General features: G+C 38.6%; 1 protein-coding gene across 3 annotated transcripts in view; it reads right to left on the reverse strand.

Annotated features, from left to right (window-relative positions):
• Positions 1-1,936: 1,936 nt before the first annotated feature.
• Positions 1,937-26,556, reverse strand: part of PHACTR2 (phosphatase and actin regulator 2) — a 297,414-nt gene continuing 272,794 nt past the window's right edge. For all 3 annotated transcript variants that reach the window (XM_025294444.3, XM_025294442.3, XM_006075193.4), the window contains 2 exons: positions 19,578-19,654; positions 1,937-8,606 (listed from right to left, as the gene is read on the reverse strand). In XM_025294444.3, coding sequence (XP_025150229.3) covers positions 8,591-8,606; positions 19,578-19,654 — 93 coding nt within the window. In that variant the 3' untranslated portion in view covers positions 1,937-8,590. The remainder of the gene's footprint in view (positions 8,607-19,577; positions 19,655-26,556) is intronic.

Raw genomic sequence — 26,556 nt, forward strand, 5'->3', positions numbered from 1 at the left:
GTTTCACACTACCTTCCTTTTATTTTTCACTCCAATTGAATGAGACCAATTTTCCCCCAAATACAGTATGGACTCCTTCAGCATTACTTCGTTTACATCATTCTCTCCAACTGGAATTTTCTTCTATTTTATAACATCCCACTCAGCCTTTTAGGAGGGACTGAAATTTTTCTCCCACTATTTGGTTCCTAGAAATGGCACCACTTGTAGCTAAAGAGCAAAAAACCTTTACACAAATGTTACATTTTAAACCTTTCTCTAGAGTTTTATGCATTCTACTATTAGTGTCCACTTTTTACAGGACAGACTTCAAAGTTCACAAACTGGACAAGGACTTGGGTTGTCCAGAGAGCAGTGCTTGGCAGCAACCCCATGCCATGTCTGAGTTTAGGTCCCACGAAGAGTTTAGTCAAATTTAATAAAATTTCGTAAATTTGATGCTATGAAAGCACTGCAGAAACTGAGAAAATGGTCTCTTACCTCCATTAAGTTTTATCTTACTTATTTATTGGCTGTGTTGCACAGCATGTGGGATCTTAGTTCCCAGATCAGGTCTTGAACCCACACCCCCTGCACTGGAAGCGCAGTCTTAACCACTGGGGAAGTCCCTCTGTTAGGTTTCACAAAGTAATGTTTCCATTACTGATTCTTTTGGCTCTTTTCCTTTACCCTACAAACCTGAAATAAAACATTTTGGTTACGAGGAAAAAATCAAGTAATGGTTCCACGTTGAATCTGGTTTTGTGTGAGAAAAATGGAAAGTGGTTGTTGAACTACTACACCTATCTTGGAGATGCACCCCTGAGTTTTAATAGCATACTTGGGTCCAGTTTTCAAACCTACTCTATCTTTTTGGTCCCGATCTTTTCTCTTACAAGTCCTCCCTCTAGGGTTGTTTTTGTTCACTTGCTCAGTCGTGTCCAACTCTTTGTGACCCCATGGAACTGTAGCACACCAGGCTTCCCTATCCTTCACCATCTCCCAGAGCTTGCTCAAGCTTATGTCCATTGAGTTGGTGATGCCATCCAACCATCTTGTCCTCTGTCATCCCCTTCTCCTCCTGCCTTCATTCTTTCCCAGCATCAGGGGCTTTTCTAATGAGATGGCTCTTTGCATCAGGTGGCCAAAGTATTGGAGCTTCCATTTCAGCACCAGTCCTTCCAATGAATATTCAGGGTTGATTTCCTTTAGAATTAACTGGTTGGATCTCCTTGCAGTCCAAGGGACTCTCAAGAGTCTTCTCCAGCACCACAGTTCAAAAGCATCAATTCTTTGGTGCTCAGCCTTTTTTATGGTCCAACTCTCACATCCCTACATGACTACTGGAAAAACCATAGCTCTGACTAGATGGACATTTGTCATAAAGGTACACAAAATTGCTTTTCAACTTCCATCTCATACCTTTGCCCTTGTCTTAGAGCATGAAGGAGGTTCACATATAATTTCTAACCACTGCTGAACAACAGGAAAAGTATATTGCAATTCCTTTTCTAGTCAAAATATGTTCCCAAGCTCTCTCCTTGCCTGTAAACATATTAAATAGTAGGCATAGTGAGGAAGTCTGTTTATTTTCTATATTACTAACTCTAAAGGGACTATCTTATTTTTTACACATTATAATGTGAATGAAAATAGCAATTTCAAATCTCCTCAGATGTAAAAAAGACAGACATAAAAAGACAGCTTATTTTAAAATAAAATGTAAAAATAAACTGTAAGTTGCTGTTTAAAGCAGTAATTCTTTAGACAGATATTTTTAATTAAAGGTACAAACCATGAGGACTTGCATACAAAAAGTTATAAGTCAGGAGGAGTTGAAATTACAGGCAATTAGAAAAGCTATCTTATTCTTGCTTTACAGGTATGGACTCTGAGCCTTTAATTTAGAAATACTGAGCCCTGTCTGAATGCAACAGAAACTGGAACAAACTAAAGCTGGGATTTCCCAATGATTTTATTGAGGTAACTTTTCCCAATTTTATACATATATGCATTTATATATACTTAAGAAAGCTAAACAATGTTCTAAGGCACTTGGAATTGTGCACAGCAAAGCATACTATAATATCATACAACTACACAGAGCATAATTTTGCTTTTTAAATAACACAAACACCAATACAGAATAAAAAAGGTAATACATAGTCTTTCTTTCAGGTTACAATAGTGGAATTACATATACATGTGTGTGTATACTTGTAGATATTTATACCCACATACTATGATACAGTACAGGTTTCAGAACAACACACAAAAAAGAGAAACTGTCATGTTAATCAGTATACAGTTCCAGTTATTTACAGTCACAGATATTATACCTGTGTAATATGTAGGATAAGATCACTCACTGGAAATTAGAAATTAGTCAGCCTGATAACAATCACAACTTACCATTCTTATCACTTTCACCAAAACTTGAAATAACAGAAGAATGCATATAGTTCTTTATTTAAACCTCACTGTTACATGGAAAAAAAAAATGACTAGGTTGAATTTTTAGTAGGTTCTCAATCTGCTGAAATTGGTGCAGAATGTTTTGAATGCATTGGCACATCTCTAGGCCACAGAAGAAATATTTTTAAAAATAAAAATAAAAAATTAGTGCCTGTATTTTTAGTGATGAAAGTGGTTTGACCCTAGATTCATTCAGGTTGTTTATGAATGCTAGTTAGCACTGCCATGGTGACTTCTTCACGTGGAAGCTCTCTAAGCAATGTAATACACAGTCAAACTATAACAAAACATCCAGTAAGGGAAAAGCCCCCCAAACTGGCAAGTGGCACAAATGTTATTGGCATTTTAACACAGCACAAAATTGACCTGAGGGTGGAGTGGCGTTCTGCCTCATTTACTCCCTTCAATTTATTCTTAAAAAAAAAAAGGTATTTAACAAGAATTCTTAAGCACCATCTTAAAGTTTACAATATAACCACTTTTATTGACTGAGTTACTCTGCTTCAAAAAAGATTTTAGAAATTTTAATATTGAAAAAAAATTATAGTAGTTAACTTAATTTGATCCATTAGTCACAATTTACCCAATCATTTCAAGACACATTTATCATTCAGTTTTGATGATAAAAAGTTACAAAGAGAATAAGTATGTTTATGTATAGTTAATATAATAATATTTCACCCAGGTAAAACTCATTTTATGAATGACTGTCATTGAAGTATGGAGGACAATATGCATGCAATCCACAGCTCACCCTTCTTCCCTTCATAATTTAGTATTCACAAATCTAAAAGTTGAACTGCATGACTGTCTCTGCAGGGGAAATGCAAGCATTTGCATGTCGATTAAATGCTTCTTTAACAGGATAAATGAGATTGTTTAGGAACTCATGGGATGCAGTTTACTAGGTGAAACCTAATGGTGATTTTCACAGACCACCAGTTTTGTTTCTGTGTGGATAGTTAGCAGTCGTGTTTGTGGTTAAGCCATGCAGGGATCCTCATGACACTGACTAGGGCTACGACCAACAGTGTAGCTGTGAGGTAAAACTGTGAGGCAAAAAAAAAGTGTGCTTCATGTGAACTCTGTCCTTTACATACAGGGACTAACCAAGTGATGATGCCTGTTGGAACTGCCAAGCCTACCCAATAACCTCCTCCATGAAGAACTGGAAAACTAAAGTTGCCATCAGAAGGCTAGATGCGGAAGGCAAGAAAAATGGCAGAGGAAAAAATGATTCAGGGCCCAAAGACATGCAAGGCAGTCAAGATGAGGTTTTGAGATAGACACATTTTCCTGTGTCCTCAAATTGCAGGAGACAGTGGTATTTAAGGGAGGTGGCACTGCCCTCCTAGGAGAGCATCTGAACATGGGGGAGGGCTTTTTACTTTTAGTATTTACAACAGGTGGGCATACTACTGGCATTTAGTCAGCAAGGGCCTGGGAGAGTAAACATCTTGCAACGCGTGAGACATTTCTGTACAACAAAGAACTGCCCAGCTCAAATGCCAGCAGCAGCCCTACTGAGAAACACGGATGGAGTGCTCTGCTTACATGCACAGCTATGCCAGCTAAATGGCATTGTTTCTGCAGTAAATCCTAGCATGGCTAAAAAATGACGCTTGCCTAGAGGGCTGGCTTCTAGTGCAAATAGCTGCTAGAGGATTCTCTTTCTTTCTCTTTTTTGTTTTTGTGCCAGAAATCTTACAGTGTATACATAAGGGTTTCTTAATATGGGATGACCCTGTCTTCAAAAAAGCATAAGTGGACTATTTTGGGCTTGTTTTCTAGAACGGCTACTGGTGGTTTGCCATTTCCACAAAGAGTTTAAGCTTAATGGTTACAAAAAGTAAACAGAAAGTGAAAATGAGAATGGTTTGGGAGTATTCCACCCTATTTCTACCACCCTTTGATCACTAACAAATTATAATAGCCCCTCATGCTGCTCTTTGAAAATTGGGTGTCCTCTATCTGGAGATGTGCTTTCTCTCAGAAAGATGGTCCTATGAATTTGATGATTACTTTTGCTGCTGCATTCCCCTCTAGGAAACAGTTCAGCTGGAAAAGTTCATTCTGCTTTGGCAAGTGAAATACTGTGACAGACACTTAGACACGCAACCGTGGACGACTAGCCGGTTCAAGTGGCCAAGGGACAATTTTGTAAATAAGTCGTTATCTTAGTGGTTCCTTAGTGCTTATAACATTCTCTAACCATGTGAAGAAATTAATTCTTGTCTCAAAATATATATATTTTCGTTAGTAAGGTCAGGCTTCATAATATGATCGTATCTAGGAATGTTTAAGGCTACCAAAATGACATAAATGCGTATGTCTTATACTAGCTTGAGTCCAACTTACCTCCTTTGAAGATTTCTCATTTAGGTGTCGAATGTGCTGCTGGAACCACTTAAAGAAGTACTCTGACATTTCTGAAGAGCTTTCACTGTTTAAATGTGGAGACACTGTTCTGTGATAGACAAGGTTGCTTTCTTCTATTGTTATGCAGTGTAATTTGTGACAGTTGTGTCCTATTCTATTAAGGATAAATACAATGCCTGTTTTGTGTTAAAAAGTGGTACACATTAGGATATACAGTGTTAATGCAGGTTTTTCTCTTTTAGGTGTAAGCTATCGTATTTTTTTTAAGTGCCAATGCAGCACTGAATTAACTGCAGGTTGTAAAACTTGAGTTATGAGTTTTAAGGACTTATCTCTCATTTTCAGTATTTGATGATTATTAAGGAGTGTATTCAGTTCCTCTATTTCCTTAAAAAGATTTTCACTGACATTTCAGATGTTTCTCCTAACACAATATATGTACTAATGTAAGAGAAAGATAAGTGATTACAATCAATATGCTAATATAGGACATGAAAATGAAAGCAGAAAGTTGATTTTTCTGGATAAATCAGATAGAATGTGTTTTTGCCCCCCTCAATTTGAAACAGCTGTTCAAATATCCAAACTAGTTCTCTACTATAGATTTTAGGAATTATTATAAAGGTAAACTATATTGAACAAACAAAAAAAAATGCAAGTTATTTCACACACGTAGGAAATTATCAGGCAAGGCAGCCTAAAATTAACTAACACTAATCATCAGAGAACTAATTTTGTCAGACCATGAAGATAATGCTAAAGCTCATGGCATCTCCTTATTACCTTAACGTTAAAGTTCTTTTTCTCCATTTTAAAAAAGATGGAAATGACCACTTTGGTTTTTACAAAACCAAACTAGTCTGTCTAGTTCTTTCGTGCCTGACCTTTTCTGGAGATGGACTTGTTTTTCTTCCTTAATCATATCTTAGGGACTCAGAAAAACCATTTACTTCTATGTCAGCCTAATGTCACACATTAAATAGGAAAAACCCTGATTTTGTACTGGAACAACCCAATTCACACACACACATTTATTTTTACAGAACCGCAGCTTACTGGCTGGATTGCAGAAATGCTGGCACTAGGCAGATACATAATTCTATGGCGGCTGGTCCACATCCTTGTATCCTTTCAGAGCTGCTTTGCAAGAGACCTCTGGATGGGCTGCTGATGTGGATATGCAGTGTTTCTGCCTTTTAAAATTAGCTATTAAAACAGAGCTTCATTCTGTGAATGTAGCTTAGCTCATAATCCTTCCATTCTTTTTATTTAAAGGATCATTCCAATGAAATAATTCATGGTTCCAATTCTTAAACTAGTAGTGGTTAATTTTTTTTTTTTTTACTTTTACATTTTCTTAAAAAAAAAGAGAAAAGTTTAAAACTTTTCCCTAGACACATTAATCAGTAGAAGAGAAAGTATGGGTAGTTCATAAATCTGACATATCATAGAAGGAAAACAATATATTGAGGACCCAGAATCTCATTTTCTTTTTCAGTCTTATTTTTTGTACTAAGTGCATCTCACTATAGGGAATAAAAAATTATATCACATGTACTGCTAGGGGGGAAAAATTGTTCCTTTTATCAACCAAATAGAGACTTTCTATGACACGCATCTTGAGTGATAAAACAGTGATAAATGTCTTATATTTGCCATTTTTATAGGAGCCTTGTGACTAGAAATCAAAACAATGTTCTAAGATTATAAGTATAGAAAATTAAAATAATATTATATGCCTTGGTATTTTTCCTAAGACACTAAAATGACAATAAGGAAATACAAAAGGAAGAAAATGACTTCAGCAAAAAAACCTGGAACACAGTTAATATCTATGGCTGGATTTAAACACTATGAAATGAACAAAATTTCAACCAGATTAAAGACACTAGGACATGCAGAAAAATTCTTTCAAAGAAAAATAAGTTATTCTATCAAAGAAATGACAATAGTGCAAAATTCTAGGTTTATTGTATTAATGCACGCAGCTGTGTACAGCAAGAGCGGCAACGATGCCAGCTACTTTTCTGAGTTAAAAATGGTCCTGGCTTTTTGTAATAGGCCATGTGGGATGACATTTTTTATTTCTTACAAATCCAATTTTAAGTGGTTCTTTAAAATATAAGTGAATGGCAGGACCCACATTTACCCATTAGATTAAATGCTTGCTTTTGGTTGAATAGAAAATTACAGTTTTCCATACAATGAACCAGAATCACTTCAGAAAATCCTAGTCCAAACTCCGAGAATAAAATAGTCTCTTTAGGTCTTGTCGTGTTGTTCTACATCACATGTGTTTTTAATAAAAGGGGCACAAAATAATTGTGAAAGAACAATTAGATGCAAGGTAGAATTTACACGTGGTCATAGGTACTTGGGAGCGGAAGCCACGCTATGCCCATGACTCCATGGAAAATAGCCAGATGGCAACAATGGCTTCTCAATGTAAACAATATTGACTGTAGGCTCATGGGGAAATCTTTCGTAACTTTAATTCACTGATCCTTTTGTACTGAAAGTCAGTTCTGTGTTTATGGATGCAATTTGCACTCTTAAAATACCAAATGAGGTTCTCCTTACTTAACAACTTAGCAGAAAATTTTCTGTTAAGTCTTTGGGTGAGTATTTTTTTTTAATCCATGTGCTTTATTTTTTTTAATAGCAGCAATCCAACTTTAACGCAGCATGAAAACTAAGTAGTTCTTTCCGTTCCCATTCAGAGCCAACTGCTGGCAGAACACCTGTATTTTGCTTAAGTTTAACTTTGGATTCAGACTTTTTAAAAAGGTGCCATGATTGTAGATAGTATCTTCCTTAAATCAAGTAGGACTGTTTCAACTTTGGAGATAATTAAGCTAGGGAAAGACCAAAAGATTCATTTCTAAAGCTTGCTACAGATTTATAGGGTCGCATTACATCTTTGTTCCAAGTCCTGTTATCCTTGTGGAAGATTGGTACGTTAGGTAAGGAGTATTTAAAAGAATGTAAAGTGTGTATAGCTATGCTATTTGAAGCATGCAACAAAATTTGGGTAAGCATGCTTATTAAGAGTCAGTAAAAGCCTCTTGCATTTAAGAAAAAGATACATGAAAACATTCAGACTTATTTCTGGCAACTGGATTCACTGGCACAATGACAAGAAAATAACGGTACTACACTGTACCAATATAATGGTGAAACAAGAATATTCTTTTAGGATCAGGTCTAAGAAATCCACATTGAGTGATTAAACTCCCACATTCCTTAATAAGTTCTCAATTGGCCAAAGTCTCTTCAAAAATACATTTATGCTTCTATTTCCTTTTTTCATTAACGTAATGAAGTATTTCTCTTGCTTTCTGATTTTCACCACCCACCCCCACCCCCCACCCCCGTAACCCTTTCCAGTGCTCAGAAATTCCATTCCCCATTCTTTAACCCACACTCTCAAATGTGGCTTTCTGGCAACAGCGATTGTCTTCTGCTCATCTTCTTTGATTAAAACTCCTGATGAAGAATAACTGGCATAAACATGGTGTCCCTTACCATCAGTCCACATTCTGGACAGCAGGGTCACTGAACAGCTGGGATGCTGAACCATCCCCTTTGCTTGTTGGCCCACCCGGGCTGTACAAGTGGGGAGCACTTTCCACACGCTTCCTTCACCACAAGTTAAACAGAAACACACACATTCAAATCCCAGTGCAATATCAGGTTTTCAGGAAGCGAGGCTTCCCCACAAGATGATCAGTCTGTTTCCCAAGAGTCTCATGCTTCATTATGGACGATGAAACCTGAAATACAAAACAGAAACTCTGTGATGTGGTAGAGAAACACAACTCTATTCAGTGACGTGAATATGGTACAGTCATTTTTATGATCAAAGGCAGCTCTAGCATCCCCAACTGAATTACTGTTCTCTTAATAAATTACTGTCTTAACAGAAGATCTTTATAAATGTCATGTGGGAAAACAGAGACAGCTCTGCAAAAGATGCTGGTTTTATCATCCGAGATACAGAGCAATCAATACACAAAACATCACTATCTTGAGGGTCATGTTCTAACCTATATTGAACAAAGTGAGATGTTTCATAAAGGATTTGGTTATACCTGAATTGTCATTACAAAAAGGAAAACACCATCATGTAGTTACTATTAGCTTCGGCTTCTCTTCACTTCCCACTGAAGACTCCAAATGTACTTTCTACACCTGAATTTTCAAACACCTCCCAGGCATTTCCTTACAAATGTTCCACAGGCAACATGCTAAGCATGTATACAGATATACAAATTATCTTTCCTTGTGAACCTGCCTTTATGCTTTCTATTTTGTTAAATGTTATACCTTTAAAAATATGTTCAGTCTAGAAGCCTAAGATTGCAACTTTCTCCCTTTCACCCTCCACATCACATTAGTCACCAAGTCCTGCCCCAACTGCCTGTCTCTGGATTCAGTCAAGCCTTCACTACCTTTTGCTGAAACTACTAACAATATTAACAGCATGCTAGCTAGCTGGCTGGATTCATGTCCCTCTGTGAGAGTTCCTGAACAGTCCTTGTGATTTTGTAGCCCTCTGCTTTTGAACATGTTCCTTTCTAATACTGGAATCACTCCCTTCATTTTCCATATGTTTTCATATCTAAGATCAAGGTCAAAAGCCATCTTCTCCAGAAGCCCTTGTCTGATTCACTTCTTCAGCCTACTTCTGTGATTCCACCATTATGCAATTCTACTTGGTATTCCATTTATCTTGCCTATTCTCATGTTCATTTGTTCAAGTAAAATTTAATGGTCATCTGCCCAGACTCCAAATTAATTTCCCTGTCTCAGGCTCATAGATTGGGAGATCAAATCTATGCTCCACACTGTCACTGGCATTATTACCATAAATACTGATCCAATCATCCTAGATCTTTGTTAATATCATTGCACTGTTCCCCACTATTGATAAAATTTAAATTTCTTAAAGTGATGGCTGAGGCTTTTCAGGATGTGGCCCAACCCATGTTTCTAACTTCACAATCACTCCCCAAATACCCACATTCCAATCATTTGCCCTCCTAAAGGCTCTCCACTTTTTCCTTTATCCTTATCTTTCCTCCTATCTCTATCTCCTACAATCTTCCTCTGTGAGTTCCCCAAACTTCTTTTTCCTTTACCTCTCAGAAAATTAATAATTGCTTCTATTCTGTGTACCCACAATATTTGGTTTATACCAGTCACTGATCATTGTGTGTGTGTGTGTGTGTGTGTGTGTGTGTATGGGTGTATCTCCTTTTAGATCGTGAGATGCTGAGAAAAGACTTGGGCTCACTTTCATATACTCATAGAATACAATACCTAGCATACGGTATTACTTAATAAATGTTGCTATGTTGAATCAAGCATTAAAAATGAAAAATTAAAGATGTAAGAACAGATGAAACAAGATTGGCTATAAGTTGATAATTGGAGCTATATGAAGGATGTATGGAGCCTGTGACATGACATTACTTCGGCATGTTCGACAGAAGTCAAAATAAAATAGGTTATACCAAGTTTTCCAAAATGAGCAAACACGCTGTGATTCAAGTAGGGATGAGTCTACTGTGAGTTCAGTTCTTGACTCTATTCTGTCCACAACCTTGGGCAGGTGTGTGAACCTCCGTGTTCTGCAGTATTACACAGGGACAACATGACTGTTTCAGTCACCTGAGCTTTATTCCTGCCCTCTGCTCATGCAAAATCCTTGCCACCTCAAGCCTCTTGCAGCAGCTCTCCCCACTACATTAGCTGATACCCTTAGGGGAAGTGTTTTTCTCTCCCCAAACAGTGCTGACAACTTCCTCTTGTCATTTAAATCACAGAGTAAGTTTAATTTCCTCAAGAGACCCCGTTCTTAGCCATCCTATCCATATCCACCCTTGCTCTTGGCACAGTGTCCTGTTACGTTTTTTTTTCATAGCACTTAGCACTGTCTGAAATGATTATGTCTAGGGACTTCCTGGGTGGTCCCATGGCTAAGACTCCATGCTACCAATGCAGGAGGCCTAGGTTTGACCCCTGGTCAGGGAACTAGATCCCATGTGCCGCAACTAAGACCCAACATAGCCAAGTAGATAAATATTTAAAATAAAAAAGAGCACCCACCCTTTTAAAAAGAAAAGAAATGATTATTGTCCATTTGTTCATTTACTTGCTAACGGTCTGTCTCCCTCCCTAGAACACAAGCATGTGTGAGTGAGGACTTTGACATGTTCTAAACTCCTAGGGTCCATAAAAGTATGACTCACTCTCTGTGCTCCATAAATAGTTGCTAACACATGAACGACTGAGTACATATATATAGGTGCACTTGGTTATTTGATTACTTGTTCTATAAGTAATTCTATGTAACTGAAGAGTTTAATCATTAGATCCACTTAACATTAATTACAACTGCTGCTGCTAAGTCGCTTCAGTCATATCTGACTGTGCGATACCATAGACGGCAGCCCACCAGGCTCTCCCATCCCTGGGGTTCTCCAGGCAAGAACACTGGAGTGAGTTGATGTTTCCTTCTCCAATGCATGAAAGTGAAAAGTCAAAGTGAAGTCGCTCAGTTGTGTCCGACTCTTAGCTACCTCATGGACTGCAGCCTACCAAGCTCCTCCATCCATGGGATTTTCCAGGCAAGAGTACTGGAGTGGGGTGCCATTGCCTTCTCCGAATTACAACTGAGTATATACTAATCCATGATAACCCATTTGATATGATATTCCATCATGCTTTCTAGGAAGAGTCAACTATAACCTGAAGAAAAGCTATGGAAATTGTTATAAAATGTTATAAATTGTTACAATGTTAAATAAATTTAACAATTGTTAAATTGTAAAATAAATTTTACAATTGTTAAAATGTTATAAAATGTTATAACTTGTTATAAAATTGTATAAAAATGTTTCAAGAGTAATTGAAAACCTCTTAAAATCAAACATATAAAATGTGAAAGAAAGGCAGATAATAATAATACCTAACTGTTAAATGCGGTAGCACTAGCGGTAAAGAATCTGCCTGCCAATGCAGGAGACATGAGATGAGGGTTCTAGCCCTGGGTCGGGAAGATCCTCTGGAGGAGAAAATGGCAACCCACTCCAGTAGTCTTGCCCGGAAAATTTCCAATGGACAGAGGAGCCTGACAGCCTATAGTCCACGGTATTGCAAAGAGTCACACATGACTGAGCACGCACATTAAATTCTACTATGTGTAATCTTCAAAATAATCCTATGAGGTAAGTACTCCTGTATCCTTTTTGTACAGATGTAGAAACTGAGGCACAGGGTTGCTCAGTCATGTACTCAAGGCAGAGAGCTTGAAGGCCAGGCTCTAGACTCTGTATTCCTAACCTATGTGAGGCTATGAGATTAAAACATGTCTATCTATGTGTGCGTGCATGCTAAGTCTCCTCAGTTGTCATCCATGCTTTCATTCAAAGGGTACTTTTGTTGCCCTCTGGGTAGAATGGAATGGAAAACATAATCAGTTGGATTTCTACACCCACCAGTTTTGATCAGTCTGACCAGAGAAAAATCTTGGTCCATATTTCCAGGCTACACTTTGATTGCTACAGTTGTCTCAAACACATTTGCCTTTTGCCACACAGAGACCTAAATGAAAATGGGCTCAGCACACACTTTCTCAGTTACCAGAAAAAGCCAGGCCAGTGATGTCCTGGGGTGGGGGGCGGCAGGGAGAGTGAAACGAGAAGCAGGGAAGAGGGGCACCACCCACACCACAAGGAGGGTGGGAGGAGGAGCCCAGGGAGCCCTGACAACACAAACATACCGCACCTGCAGGATCTTCACACCCTGACCGAGCAAAGATCCCTCTTTGTTGGATTCATTTTCTCCCCCTGGGAATTAAATATAAACTCATCTACTTTAGCAATTTTTTAAGGTCTCTCCAAATTTGCAGGACCAATCATTCCACAGTGTCCTAATCTTCACTTGGTCTTGGGTTCCAGGAACAAGTATGGGGAAAGCTGACACAAGAGGCTTTCTCTTCAATCAGTAATGTCTCTGGGAGGAAGATGGTAAATTAAGAATAGGGTTGGGTGAGACCTCCCAATGCAAGAGTCCTGGGTTCTATCCCTAGTCAGGGAACTAGATCCTGCATGCTGCCACTAAGATCCAGTGCAGCCAAATAATAAATAAATAAATATTTAAAAAGAAATTGGGTTGGGCAATAATGGGAGGAGCCAGTGGACCAGATAAGATTTAGAACCTTTTAAAACTGAGCATTTTCCTGGAAAGTATCCTGCTTTTAATTTCCAAAAATTAGCAGGACACTACAAATTTTTTTCTGTTTTTCTGCAGACACTGTTTGCCCATGGATCCCATTACAGAATGAGTTCACAGACTGGATTTTGTTGGAAAATCAGGCCATCAGCATAGCGTCTAGACTGGGGAGGAGAAGACGACGGCTAACCAATACTCTGAATGCGGTAATATGCTAACAAAGCTGGGGGGTCAGAACTGTAACCTCTCCTTATAAGCACTGCCCAGATCTGGTCCAAATACCCATGTATTTTCTTACACTATCCAATCAGAAAGGAACATTTATATCCTGTTTAAATTAGGCATCTTATCTCCAAAATCAACTCCAACATTTTATGGTTAGAGGTGCTGAAAAGGCAAAATTATTCTTAAGTTTGGTACCGCTCAGTGGTTTGCATTCATTTTGAGGTACACGAAGTTCAACTTTACCTCCAGGGAAGTTTGCCTATCTGACAGAATGACAGCTTGGCTTTAGGCTTCAAGTTGATGAAGCAATAAATAGAATTACTGTGCCCTCACTATACTTAAGCTTTTCATCTACCCTTTTTTCAGAACTTTCCTGAAACTCAAACTTGGAAGCTATCTATATTTTCTTCTTGTTAAAAACGTCAATAATTTTTTTTTATATTCATACTTTTGAGAGAGAGTGAATAGAAGCAAAAAACTAACTTTAAGTCGTGGAATTCAGGTAAAAATAACTCTTTCCCATAATGGTTCTTCCACAAATACATAAACATTTCTTCACCTTCCTATAAATTCAGTTCAGATAATATAAAATATGAAATGACTCTCTAAGTGTAAAACATTACTTTCCTGTACTCTCCTAGTTGATATATTCAGAAATCCTGAGTAATTAATTTCCTCTTTATTTAAAAGGGTTTAATGGTCAAGGCACATGCAGTTATGTTAAACAAATAAGGAGATTCTCCTAGATCACTGCCCCTTGTTCAACTGAAATCAGATCACATGCTGGATGGGAATTCGTGAGTCCGAATACGAAGCCATGCTTGCAACTCTGGTGGTCTAAGTGACATTTTGCAATTCTTTTCAGTTTCTGTCCAGGTAGCAAGGAAATGGAGCCCTAGAGAGAGTATCTCTACAGAAGCAGCCTTCTTATTCTCTGTGGTGGTAGTGGTTTAGTTGCTAAATCACGTCCGACTCTTGTGACCCATGGACTGCAGCCTGCCAGGATCCTCTGTCCATGGCATTCTCCAAGCAAGAATACTAGAGTGGTTTGCCATTTCCTTCTCATTCTCTATGAAGGGCCCCTAATTCATGTTTTTTTTTTTTTTTTTTTTTAATTTTTGGCCACACTGCATGGCATGTGAGATCTTAGTTCCCTGACTGGGGATCGAACCCTTGCTGCCTGAGTGGAAGCACAGAGTCTTAACCACCAGACCACAATGAAAGTCACTGAATTAATGTTTATTGAGGTCACAAGTATAGTTCTTGCCATGTCACATTTTGATAAGCCTGTGTAGAAGCTCAAAGGGTAGTTTATCTGTAAATCTACATAGGCTACAATAGCTCAAGATGGCACAGAATGAGATAATTACTGTATTAAAAAAATATATTTATGTATCTGGCTGCGCTAGGTCTTGGTTGCAGCATGCAGTATTATTTTAGTTGTGGCATGTGGGATCTAGTTCCTTTACCAGGGACTGAACCCGATTTCCCTGCATTAGGAGTACAGAGTCTTAACCACTGGACCACCAGGGAAGTCCCTAGATAATTACTTTAAACACACACACATGCACAAATACACTTCTCAACATAACTACATTAGGGAAACTTGAAAAGTAGAGAAAAACCCCCTATAGGTCCACTCTATGATACACCATTAAGAGTTGTTTTTTTTCCTTAAGACTTGGCATTACTTACTTTTATCTATCTATTCATTTATTTATTTTTATTGAAGTAGAGTTGATTTATAATATTGAGTGAGTTTCAGATGTACAACAAATTGCTTCAATCATATAAAGACTTTTTTCAGACTATTTTCCATTATAGGTTATTAAAAGATACTGAATACAATTCCTTATGTTATATAGTAAATTCTTGTTATCTAGTTTATGTATAGTAGTTTAATATATGTTAATTCCACACTCCTATTTGGCCCTTTTACCCTCTTTTCGCCTTTGGTAACTACATGTTTGTTTTCTATGTCTGAGTTTGTTTCTGGTTTGTATATAGGTTCATTTGTACTTTTTAGATTTTGCATATAAGTGATATCAGATAATATTTGTCTTTCTCTGTCTGACTTACTTTACTTAATATGATATTCTCTAGGGCCATCCATGTTGCTACAAATGGCAATATTTCATTCTTTTTATGGCTGTTTTAATGTTATTTCCCAATCTTTTTCCTATGCATCTGCATTTTAAAACAAACCACTGCTATATACATATACTTTAGTCAGTATCTGGATTTTTCCACTTAACATTATGCCAATAATTGCTTGAGGCCCATTTTGATTCTAAGAGTTATCAATTTAATGATTCTTTGCTTAATATATTAAGCAAATAATATAGAAACTAATAAAATTATATAAGGGGCTTCCCAGATGGCTCAGTGGTAAAAGAAACCTCCTGCAATGCAGGAGATGTGGGTTTGATCCCTGGGTCAGGAAGATCCCCTGGAGGAGGAAATGGCAACCCACTCCAGTATTCTCACTGGCAAAATCTCATGAACAGAGGAGCCTGGCAAGCTACCGTCCCAAAGAGTCAGACACACAGAGTAACTAGCACCCACACACACACACATGCACCCACAGAGAATTACACGTGTGAAAGTATTATTTTGCATGCTCTAAAAATGTTCTTGTTTACAAAATTCGATGTTTATTTTTAAAAGCAATATTCTCTCTTGATTATAAGTCTGATATATGTTGACATTTTAAAAAATTTGGAAAACAGAATATTCAAAGGTTACAACTAGTCATAGATCCTACCATTCAGCTGTAACCATTTTAAAGTTTATTTTTTATGTAAAGTCTTTTCAAACAATTTACATGTCTTTATAATTTAAAGAATTACTTTAAATTGTAGAAATCCCATTTACTTTGGAAAGGGGAAGTGGGTTTTCTTTGCCATGGTGATTTCTTTCTAGAATGCACTGGCCCTATTTAATAATACAGTGCTCTTCAAATGGTCTTTTGGGGTTTGAACAGTGGACCAGGTGGGCAGCTTCTGGGGCGGGGAGAAAAAACAGTACGTGGCTGGACAAGCTGAAAATGTTCTAAAGAACAGAGGTTAGAGCTTGGTACCTTGCAAGCCAAAGGATGAACTCTTATATGGACCACTTATGTTCATGTTTCTCATATGGCCCCAGAATGCATTTCAATTTCAAGAGGTATCTGGAGAAACTGGGAGAAATCAGATGAAAGAATGGCCCTTTCCACTCTAGATGGATGGGCTACAATCCATCTTCAGGTCAAACGTTCAGAGAACGTACTCATGATGGAGTTTTTAGAAGTGTCTTCTCGGTACACCAATAGCAGGCGTGTCATGATATTAGTGCCAGCACACTCATGAAAAACCACCATGCTGGAAACCTCATTGACAGAAAGACAACTCTGGAAATGGATCCTTCATTTTTTTTAATTTAAAAACATTTTCAACAAGGTGATACATTCTCATGTTTCAAAAATCCAAAAGGTTCAGAAGGGTAAGTAGTATCATCTCTCCACCGTGCCTGACCCTTAGTCATCTAATTTCCCTCCCAGAGACAACCAATGTTACCAACTTTTTATGACTCTCTCCGGAGATACAGAGCCAAGGAAGGGAATGGGAATGTGGGAATGAGTCCTTCTAGAGTTGACTAACACATCACTGTGTGGGAGATTATCTCTGGATAAAGAGGTGCCTGGGCAGATGAAGCAGTGCTGTCTCAATCCTTTTATTAACCACCCTAAATCCGCAGGCAGCTAATAGGTTTAGATTTTGAAGGGAAGGCTTCCTCTTATAAGCAGATAACGCCTGGCACTAATGAGAAAGGCTAATAATTGAGTTGCTCTATGTCGGGTTCCATTTAAAGAGCCAGGTCATGATTCATGGTGTGTTTATTCCCTCTAAGGATGGCTGGGGCTAAGAGCACCATAATCTTCCATATGAGCAATTTTCTAAATGTAAAACATTATCATATGTTTGTATTATTTTGATTAAGACTCAGCAGCATTTATCAAACCTCTTACCGTTTAAAGAAATACTGAAAACAATTTGAAAATCATAAGTATTATTTTTATAAGTCTCAGAGCCTAAATATATCTCAACCATAATGCAACACTAATGATGTAATATAAATTAATGGAAAAATACCAGGAGACATTTGCTTTACTGCCAAGTTTTAAAGAATACCTAAGCAAGGAATATTTATCTCAGTGATATGAACACTTTTTCCTTCTCTGGAAATTTAATTTTCTAGAAAATGGAACTGTAATTGACTTGTGTGTGCTTAGTTGCTCAGTCATGTCCGACTCTTTTCGACCGCACGGACTGTATGTAGCCTGCCAGGCTCCTCTGTCCATGGGGATTCTCCAGGCTAGAATACTGGAGTGGGTTGCCATGCCCTCCTCCAGGGGATCTTGCCAACCTAGGGACTGAACCCAAGTCTCCTGCATTGCAGGCGAATTCATTACAGTCTGAGTCACCAGGGAAGCCAAGAATACTGGAGTGGGTAGCCTATCCCTTTTCCAGGGGATCTTCCTGACCCAGGAATCAAGCGGGGGTGGTGTAGGGGGGTCTCCTGCATTGCAGGCAGATTCTTTACCAGCTGAGTTACCTGGGAATTATATTTGTTTCAGATATACAACATAAGTGATTCAGTGTTTTTATACATTATGAAGTGATCACTATGATAAGTCTGTTACCATTTGTCACTGTAGAAAGTTATTACAATGTTATTGACTATATTTCCTCTGCTGTACATTACTTTGCTGTACATTACTGGTAGTTTGTACCTCTTAATCCCCTTCATCTAATTCACCCACTCCCCCACCAATGTCTTTAAAGACATTTTAAAGAGTGTTAACCATTATATTGTGGGAAAAACTTTTAAAGCTTACCTTCATATCAGCTGTTACCAAAGAAAACAAAACAAAACAAAACCCACTGCAGATACCATCACACCCTGATGTAAGGTTGCTCTACAGAGGCTGTTTCTACTTTTGGGATCAGTATTTGCTTTCCAGAAAGATCTACCATGGTATTCTTCATGTAATCATCTGTCCCAGTATTTTTTTTTTTTAAACAATTTAAGTTTCAAAGTAAGGAGATCAAACTAGTCAATCCTAAAGAAAATCAACCCTGATTATTCATTGGAAGGACTGATGCTGAAGCTGAAGCCCCAATACTTTGTCCACCTGATCACTGGAAAAGACCCTACTGCTGGGAAAGACTAAAGGCAAAAGGAGAAGAGGGCAGCAGAGGATGATATGGTTGGATAGCTGACTGACTCAAGACATGAACTTGGGCAAACTCTGGGAGATAGTGAGGGATGGGGAGGCCTGGCATGCTGTAGCCCATGGGGTTGCAAAGAGTAGGACACCACTTAGTGACTGAACAATAACAGGCTTCAAAGATTTGACTGACATGCAAATTCTTTGAAAAATCTTATAGAACATCTGTTGTGTATATATAGCAAAGGAGCTTCCCAGGTGGCTCAGTGGTAAAGAATCCACCTGCCAAAGCAGGAGATGCAAGAGATGGGTTTGATCCCTGGGTTGGAAGATCCTCTGGAGTAGGAAATGGCAACCCACTCCAAGATTCTTGTAGTGGAAAAGAAGCTTGCCTGGAAAATTTCATGGACAGAGGAGCCTGGTGGGCTTTAGTCCATGGGGTGGCAAAAGAGCCAGACACGACTGAGCACACACACACATATAGCAAAGCACTTAAACCCATAAGAGAGAAACAAACAGAACACCTATGAAGTATGAGGGTCAGACTGTATGATCACTCAAGCCTCTTCCAGTTTTAGCAGCCTGTGAAACTGAAGTGTGTTGGCAGAAAAAAATGGTAGGACTATAGTGAGCTTCTGTGGCATCAGTAAAAATCAGATTCCTTTCTAAGCTATGCCTTCTAAAAACTGAGCTTCTACCCTTTCTAAGCTATGTCTACTGTGAGTCCAAAGTAGACATGTCTGTGCCCACACTAACCTTCACCAGCATCTGTTCTGGGCATAAAACTTCAACTGAGTCTCTTTAAGAGCAGAATAAATGATGCTGATGCTTGTTTTTTGGACCAGAATATAAAACTAAGAAAGAAACCGAAACACAGCCCTCTAGAATGACTTAGACTTCTTTGGAAGAAAACAAACAAACAAAAAAAAGGACTTAATTTCAGAAATGTTCACTAGATGGTGTCGTGCTAAACTATATTTAAAAAAAATTTAAATTGTGATGAAATACATGTAACATAAAATTTACCATCTTACTCATTTTTAATTTGCACAACTGCATCTCGTTTACCTACCTGGTAAACTGTCGACTCTCTTCATGAACTTCCATTTCTGTGCTTTTAAATTCATTTAGTTCTTTCCTTATTGCTGCCTAAGTAGGAAACAATAGATAAACAGAATTACTAGTTAGAGCACACATTTTCTCAGCATATATAGAATCAATGAAGCAGACATTCTTTTATGAAGTATCTTGAAGAAAGGAATTTCGAGTTCCTACCTCTAAAGATGGGATAAATGCAGTATCAATACTACAGCCAAACAAAAACCAGGATAGATCTCTGCAAGTGCCACTCACAAGGCAGAAGGCAAGGGGGCCTTTGCCAAACCCACCCTGGGGCCTGATCTATGAGTCACACACCCACCGCATCCTCGATGACCACGAGGATAGCACAGGTCATGAGTTTTTCTGAGAAACAGTATCATTTTCCTATGAAAGTTCTGCATTTCATACCACCCACAGCAACATGGCTTTGACAAGCTGCCACAGAGCTACAGAGAAGGCAATTGCTATTTATTCTTTGGTATTGAAAGTTTAGACAATTAGAATTAAACATTTCAGCACAGCACTTAAAGCCACTCAAAGAAAATATCGAGGAGAATGCTGTTTCCATTATTATTTATTGAATACATAATCCAAGCCATGTACATGTTGGGGTTGGAAGAGATGCTTACAGGTTGAAAAGCTGAGATACTCATTCAAATGTTAACACCAGTTATCATTAACAATACTGGCTAGATCATGGATGGTTTTTTGGTTTCAATTTTACACTTATCTTTATTTTCTAATTTTTCTATGAAGAAGTATTTTTTCTTTTTTTTTTTTTGCTGTTTGAGATCTTTGTTGCTGGGAGTGGGCAGATTGCTCTAGCTGCGGCCAGCAGGGGCTACGCTCTAGCTGTGGTATGCAGGCTTCTCATCGTGGTGGCTTCTCTTGTTATGGAGCACGGGCCCTAGAATCCACGGGCCCAGTAGTTGCAGCTCTGAACCATGTGGAGTCTTCCTGCAACAGGGATCGAACCTGAGTCCCCTGCATTGGTAGGCAGATTCTTTACCACTGAACCACCAGGGAAGTCCTTATGAAGAAGTTTTGTAAATGAAAAAATACTCATAAAAGCATCCTCAGAACCTCTGAGAAACAGACTTCTCAGCTGAAACACAGAATGAAGTTACAAACCACGGTGATAAGAAAATCTACTTTGTGATTGGGGGGCTTTCCCGATAACTCATCAGGTAAAGAATCCACCTACAATGCAGGAGACACAGGACATGCAGGTTTGATCCCTGGGTCAGAAGGATCCCCTGGAGGAGGAAATTGCAACCCACTCCAGTACTCTTGCCTGAAAAATCCCAAGGAGCCTGGCTGGCTACAATCCAAAGGGTCGAAAAGAGCTGGACACAACTGAGTGGCTGAGCACAGCATACACACTTTGTGGTTGGAAAATGATGTATTTTAGAAAAGGAAAAAAAACAGAAGAAATCCCTGGGCTTCTCTCTGGCTTTCTCTCATCTCTAGCTATCACTCTGCAATATATAAGCTTTTCCCCAATGCTGCTTTCAATCTTATGTTTAAATCCTATAGTCACAGATTATTTTTCTCTCCAAATCTATTCCTCAGTACCTGTAGTTTCTATGAGGAACCTGAGGCTGGGAACTGTGGCCATGGTTCTTGCCACTGGCTTTTGAAAGAGGATGAATCCAGTAGAGAAATATTTCAGGGCCCAAGTCCCCTGTGATAAGATTACATATCTTGTTTCACAAATGAGATCAACAGTAAGGACACTCTTCTTTACTCACTGTAAAAACTGATACCCAGAACCAGGAGCTAAGATAGTGAAAAATGGGGCTTCCCTGATGGTCCAGTGGCTAAGAATCCACCTCACAATGCTGGGGACCTTGGTTTGATACCTAGTCTGGGAAGATCCCAAATGTCGAGGGGCAACTAAGCCTGCATGCCACAAGTGGTGAAGCCCACGCTTGGAGCCTGTGCTCTGCAACAGGAGAAGCCACCGCAGTGAGAAGCTCGTGCACTGCAAGAAAAATAGACCCCACTCACTGCAACTAAAGAAAGGCAGAGCGCAACAACAAAAACCCAACGTAGCCAAAAAAGAAACAGATATTTAAAACAGCAAAGACTCTCTATACTCATCACCAATTAACATCTATCAAAAAGCTTTCCTTCATCTACTCAAGTGTCCACTGATAGATGAATGGATAAAGAAGATATGGTATATGTACATACACACGCACACACATACACACACACACACACACACATATACAATGGAGTATTACTCCGCCATAGAAATAATTAAATCTTGCCATTTGCAACAACCTGGATAGACCTAGAGGGTACTATGTTAAGTGAACTAAGTCAGACAGAGAAAAATAAATACCGTATGATTTCATTTATATGTGGAATCTAAAAAACACAAATGAGCAAACATAACAAACCAGAAACAGATGCAAAGGTACAAAGAACAAACTGGTGGCTGCCAAGGGTAAGAGGGTAGGAAGAAAGATGAGTAAAATAGGTGAGAGAGATTAACAGGTACAAACTTTCATTATAAAATAAATGAGTCATAGGGATATAATGTATAGCACAGGGATACAGTCATTAATATTGTGACGACTCTGTATGGAGACAGGCAGGCCCTCTTCCTTCAAGTCCCACACTCTTTCTAATAAAATGAACTTCAGGGCCTATGTCATCCACATAATTGTCTCAGATCTCTACGCTGTGTGTGCTGGTTATAACTAGAAATGCCGAGTCAATTACAGGCAATGAATATGATAGGAAATTACAGGGGCTGGTTGTTTGAAAATATACATCAGGAAGATGTGACTCTAGGCAGTTAAAGGAATGCAATACTCATTAAAAAAAATCTACTGAAGAAAGACCACGGCTTTATTCCACAAGTTACTTCCTCTTATCATTTAGAGAGAAAGTTTCCTGAGAGAGTTTTGAAAGGAAAAAAAAGTAATTAAATGCCCTTTATGTTAGGGAAATACATGGACAATAATCTTAACTCCTTTCTATACAAATGAGACCAGAATTGAAGCCTAATAACTATTCACATAAGTGTAAATGGGACTGATAATTTTTTGAGTTGTTTTTGTGTGTGTGTTTGTCTGTTTGTTTTTGGCCTCACCCTGCAGCATGTGGGATCTTAATTCCCTGACCAGGGATCGAACTCGTGGCCCCTGCATTGAAAGCATGGAGTCTCAACCACAGGACCACCAGGGAAGTCCTGGGACTGATTTTTTTTTTTGAAAGATAATGGGACAGGAAGAGGTAGGCAGAGTTAGAGGGATTGGAGCCTGAATGGTGCTGAGTTCTATCAACCATGGGAAGACATTCAGCCAAAACTAGCTATTTCTAAGACTGAAACAAATCAAGCCCACAGAAGACAGTACCAGCACCAAGTAGTAATTTTTGGTACCGTGAGAATTATAGAAAGGTTAAAGAAAAAAACAAAAAAGACTGGAACTAGGTTTAAAACTGATGACTGGTTACTTGTGATGACTGGTCACAGAACATCTATTTATCACTCCCAGTCCACTCAAGGGTCAGCCTGGCCAGAGGCAACAGGTGATTTGCTGAATACACAGACCTTGCTGCTTCCTCAAATAACATAATCTGTGAAGCCAGGATGAACGAGAACTCCCATCATTTTCATGTCTTTTGTTTATTTCTTTGATAAAAATCTGATATTTAACATGGAGAGGATTTCTTGACTACTCGTCAAGATCAATGCCATGGGTAGGTAAGTATACTCAGCTGTCGTAAGCATGAACAAGCCAAAGAATGTCTCCGTATGGAATTAAAATCTCAGTCTTTCCTAGGACCTGTTTAGACACTGTATCCCTGGAAGGGTGGTATATTCTATTCATTCTTATGTTCCCAGCATTTAAGATAATACTTAATATATTAGGAGGTTTTTAATAAATGACTACTAGGTAACTTGTTGGACAAACCCATGTATCATCTGAAAAATTCTGGATTCTCTTTCATTGGATAAATTTAGACTAGACTGTAAACTGAGGCTTCAATGAGTAGTGAAAATGTCACCAATGGGGAACAAAGCTTAAATTATCAAGCCTGACCATGAATGTAATACTGGTAAGAGTTACCATTTATTGATGAGCTGAAACTTCACAAATAACCTACCTAATTCTCAAGATAGATCTAATTGGATGTACTTTACTAGTGAGGAAACCCAAGTTAAATAACTTGGCCAAGGTCAAACATCTACCAAGTGGCCAAGCAGGAATCAAATCCATAAGCACCCAGCTCTAAAGCCTGCCTTCCCCACCCATGGCCAACCCCAGGGAGATGGTAACTGCTGTGTGAGCCTTGGTCTTCAAGCCAAGTTGACGGCCTTCTCTGGCTCTACTTGTCACCTTAGGATTTGTCTACCTCAGCACAGATACTGATATAGGCCATATGTAGATTACATAGGCCACATGTATCCTACTATATGTGTATTTGTTTCTAGTGCTCTACCCAAGCACCGACTCAATGGACATGAGTTTTGAGCAAACTCCAGGGGATGATGAAGGGCAGGAAAGCCTGGCATGCTGCAGTCCATGGGGGGCTCACAAAAAGTCAGACACAACTAAGCAACCAAACAACCTACCCGAGCACAGATATTCTAAACTAAAAAATTTTACCTTAAAGGTGACTTAAGCTCCATTGAGTTTACAATTAATAAGGCATTTCCCCCACCACTTCTCTTTCCCATTGTGGGCAGTTAACATGACTACCAGATTTAAGGGTTTCTCTGGTGCCTCAGATAGTAAAGAATCCACCAGCAATGCAGGAGACCAAGGTTCAATCCCTGGGCTGGGAAGATCCCGCTGGAGAAGGGAATGGCTACCCACTCCAGTATGCATGCCTGTAGAATCCCATGGACAGAGGAGCCTGATGTGCTATACAGTCCATGGGGCTGTAAAGAGTGACTAACACACACCAGATTTATGACATTTCCCAGAGCACCTGGCACAGTGTTTTCATAAACTGGGCATTGATTGGTTATTGACTAATTGACACTGATCCCTTTTGTTTACACTTGAAGTTCAAAGACATTTTAAATGCAAAGTGGTATCTTAGAGGGGCTAAGAAAATAGCACTAACAAAAGAGAGAGAAAGCACGGCTTCTTTAGCCTGGCAGGAAGTTCAGTGTTTATTCTGAGAGCAGAGGTAGAAATATTTACTTTCAATCGTTTTTTTTTCTTTAAATGGGATATATAGTTCAAAAGCAAAACTTTTTAATATGAAAGGTAAATACAAGTTTTTATTATCAATTAACTAAAACTATATTATTATAAATCTTATTATATATTATGAAATGTTTTAAGGTAAAAAGCAACAGAAATCCAGGAATGATTTTTATAATAATGATGATTAACATACATTTTCATTCTAAAATAAAATATAGCCTAAGACTGTTGATACTTTTAGTATCTCTGGGCAATAAGTAACATTTCACTATACAAATCTTTTAACATCAAGAGAAAATAAACGATCTTTTTCCAGTGTTAGGTTAAAAACAATATTTTTAGAAACTCTTAAAAATATGCATTGATGTACACTGTAATTGTTATTTTCTCACCTTGTATTTTTGAATATTCTGATTTCTGCCAATGAACATGAGTCACTTGTGTGTATACAAAGTACTATACATTAAAAGCATTTTTATTTTCTTTTTAAAAATTTTTGTTGAAGTACAGTTGATTTACAATGTGTCAGTTTCAGGTATATAGCAAAAGAATTATTTTAAATTGTCTTTTTTTTCTATTTTCTATCTTTAAAAAGTATACATTTTTTTCTATCTAAAAAGAAATTGTTCTTATTTTTCTTTAAGGAAGACAAAAAACCTACAATACAAATACAGTTCTAAAAATGTAGTCATCGAGACCTTCAGAAATCTCAGGGTTAAGGGGAGAGAAAATGCCAAAGGGACAAAATGAGTCTCGTGTATGGGTAGAGAGGCCCCTGGCTTAGCTCTGCCACTCAGGGTTCAATCGGCAAGGGAGACGTGAATGTCATGTGCTTTCAAGTTACTCATGAACAGACATTAAACCTGTGGAATAAAACCTGACCAAATACATCTCCCCTGCAGCCTACAAGTTCAGCACAAGAATCTATTTTTGTTAAAAAACCCTCTCTGTTATTATAGCTCGAGGTGGATAAACTTTACCTTCCAATAACAGACAAGAGTTAGGAAGGAGTATTTCAAGCATATGGGAAAATGCAGTTTACATACGAGGGTGGTTAATCATTTAGATTCTCACTGCTTGTACACTTTGCACTTGCATGTGATTTCTACTCATTTACCTGGCCACCCTCTATCTGCCTTTCTGAAATTCAACATTTGAGTAACATAATAACTGGGAATGGTGGAAATGGCAAACTGCATTTTCCAAAGATGGCAGCAATAATAATTCCAGCTCACACGCTCTTCTGCAATCTGACCTTGCCACCATTCCCCGCACTGAAAGGTAGAGCTAATTACCCTCCCCTTAAATTTGAGCTGCCCTAATGACTTGCTTAGAACTCACAGAATGTTGGGAAAGCGAGGCTGGGTGCCTTCTAAAGCTGGGTCAGAAAAGTCCATGCAGCTTTTACCTGGTTCTCTCTGGGCACGTGCTCTGGGGCAAGCCAGCCACCATGTAAGAAATCTGACAACTCTGAGGCCACCATGCTGAAAAAGCCACATGTCGGTGGCTTGGTGGACAGCCCCAGCTGAGCCCAGGGCTAAGCCTAGCCTCTGAGACATTGTCAGATGGTAAACAATCTGCCTGCAATGCAGGAGACCTGGGTTTGATCCCTGAGTCAGGAAGATCCCCTGGAGAAGGGAAAGGCTACCACTCCAGTATTCTTTCCTGGAGAATTCCATGGACAGAGAAGCTGGGGGGGCTACAGTTCATTGGGTCCCAAAGAATCAGACACAACTGAGTTACTAACACTTTCTTTTCACTTTTCACCAAGAC

The sequence above is a fragment of the Bubalus bubalis genome, chromosome 10, assembly GCF_019923935.1.
Source record: "Bubalus bubalis isolate 160015118507 breed Murrah chromosome 10, NDDB_SH_1, whole genome shotgun sequence".
In the NCBI taxonomy this organism is placed as follows: Eukaryota; Metazoa; Chordata; class Mammalia; order Artiodactyla; family Bovidae; genus Bubalus; species Bubalus bubalis.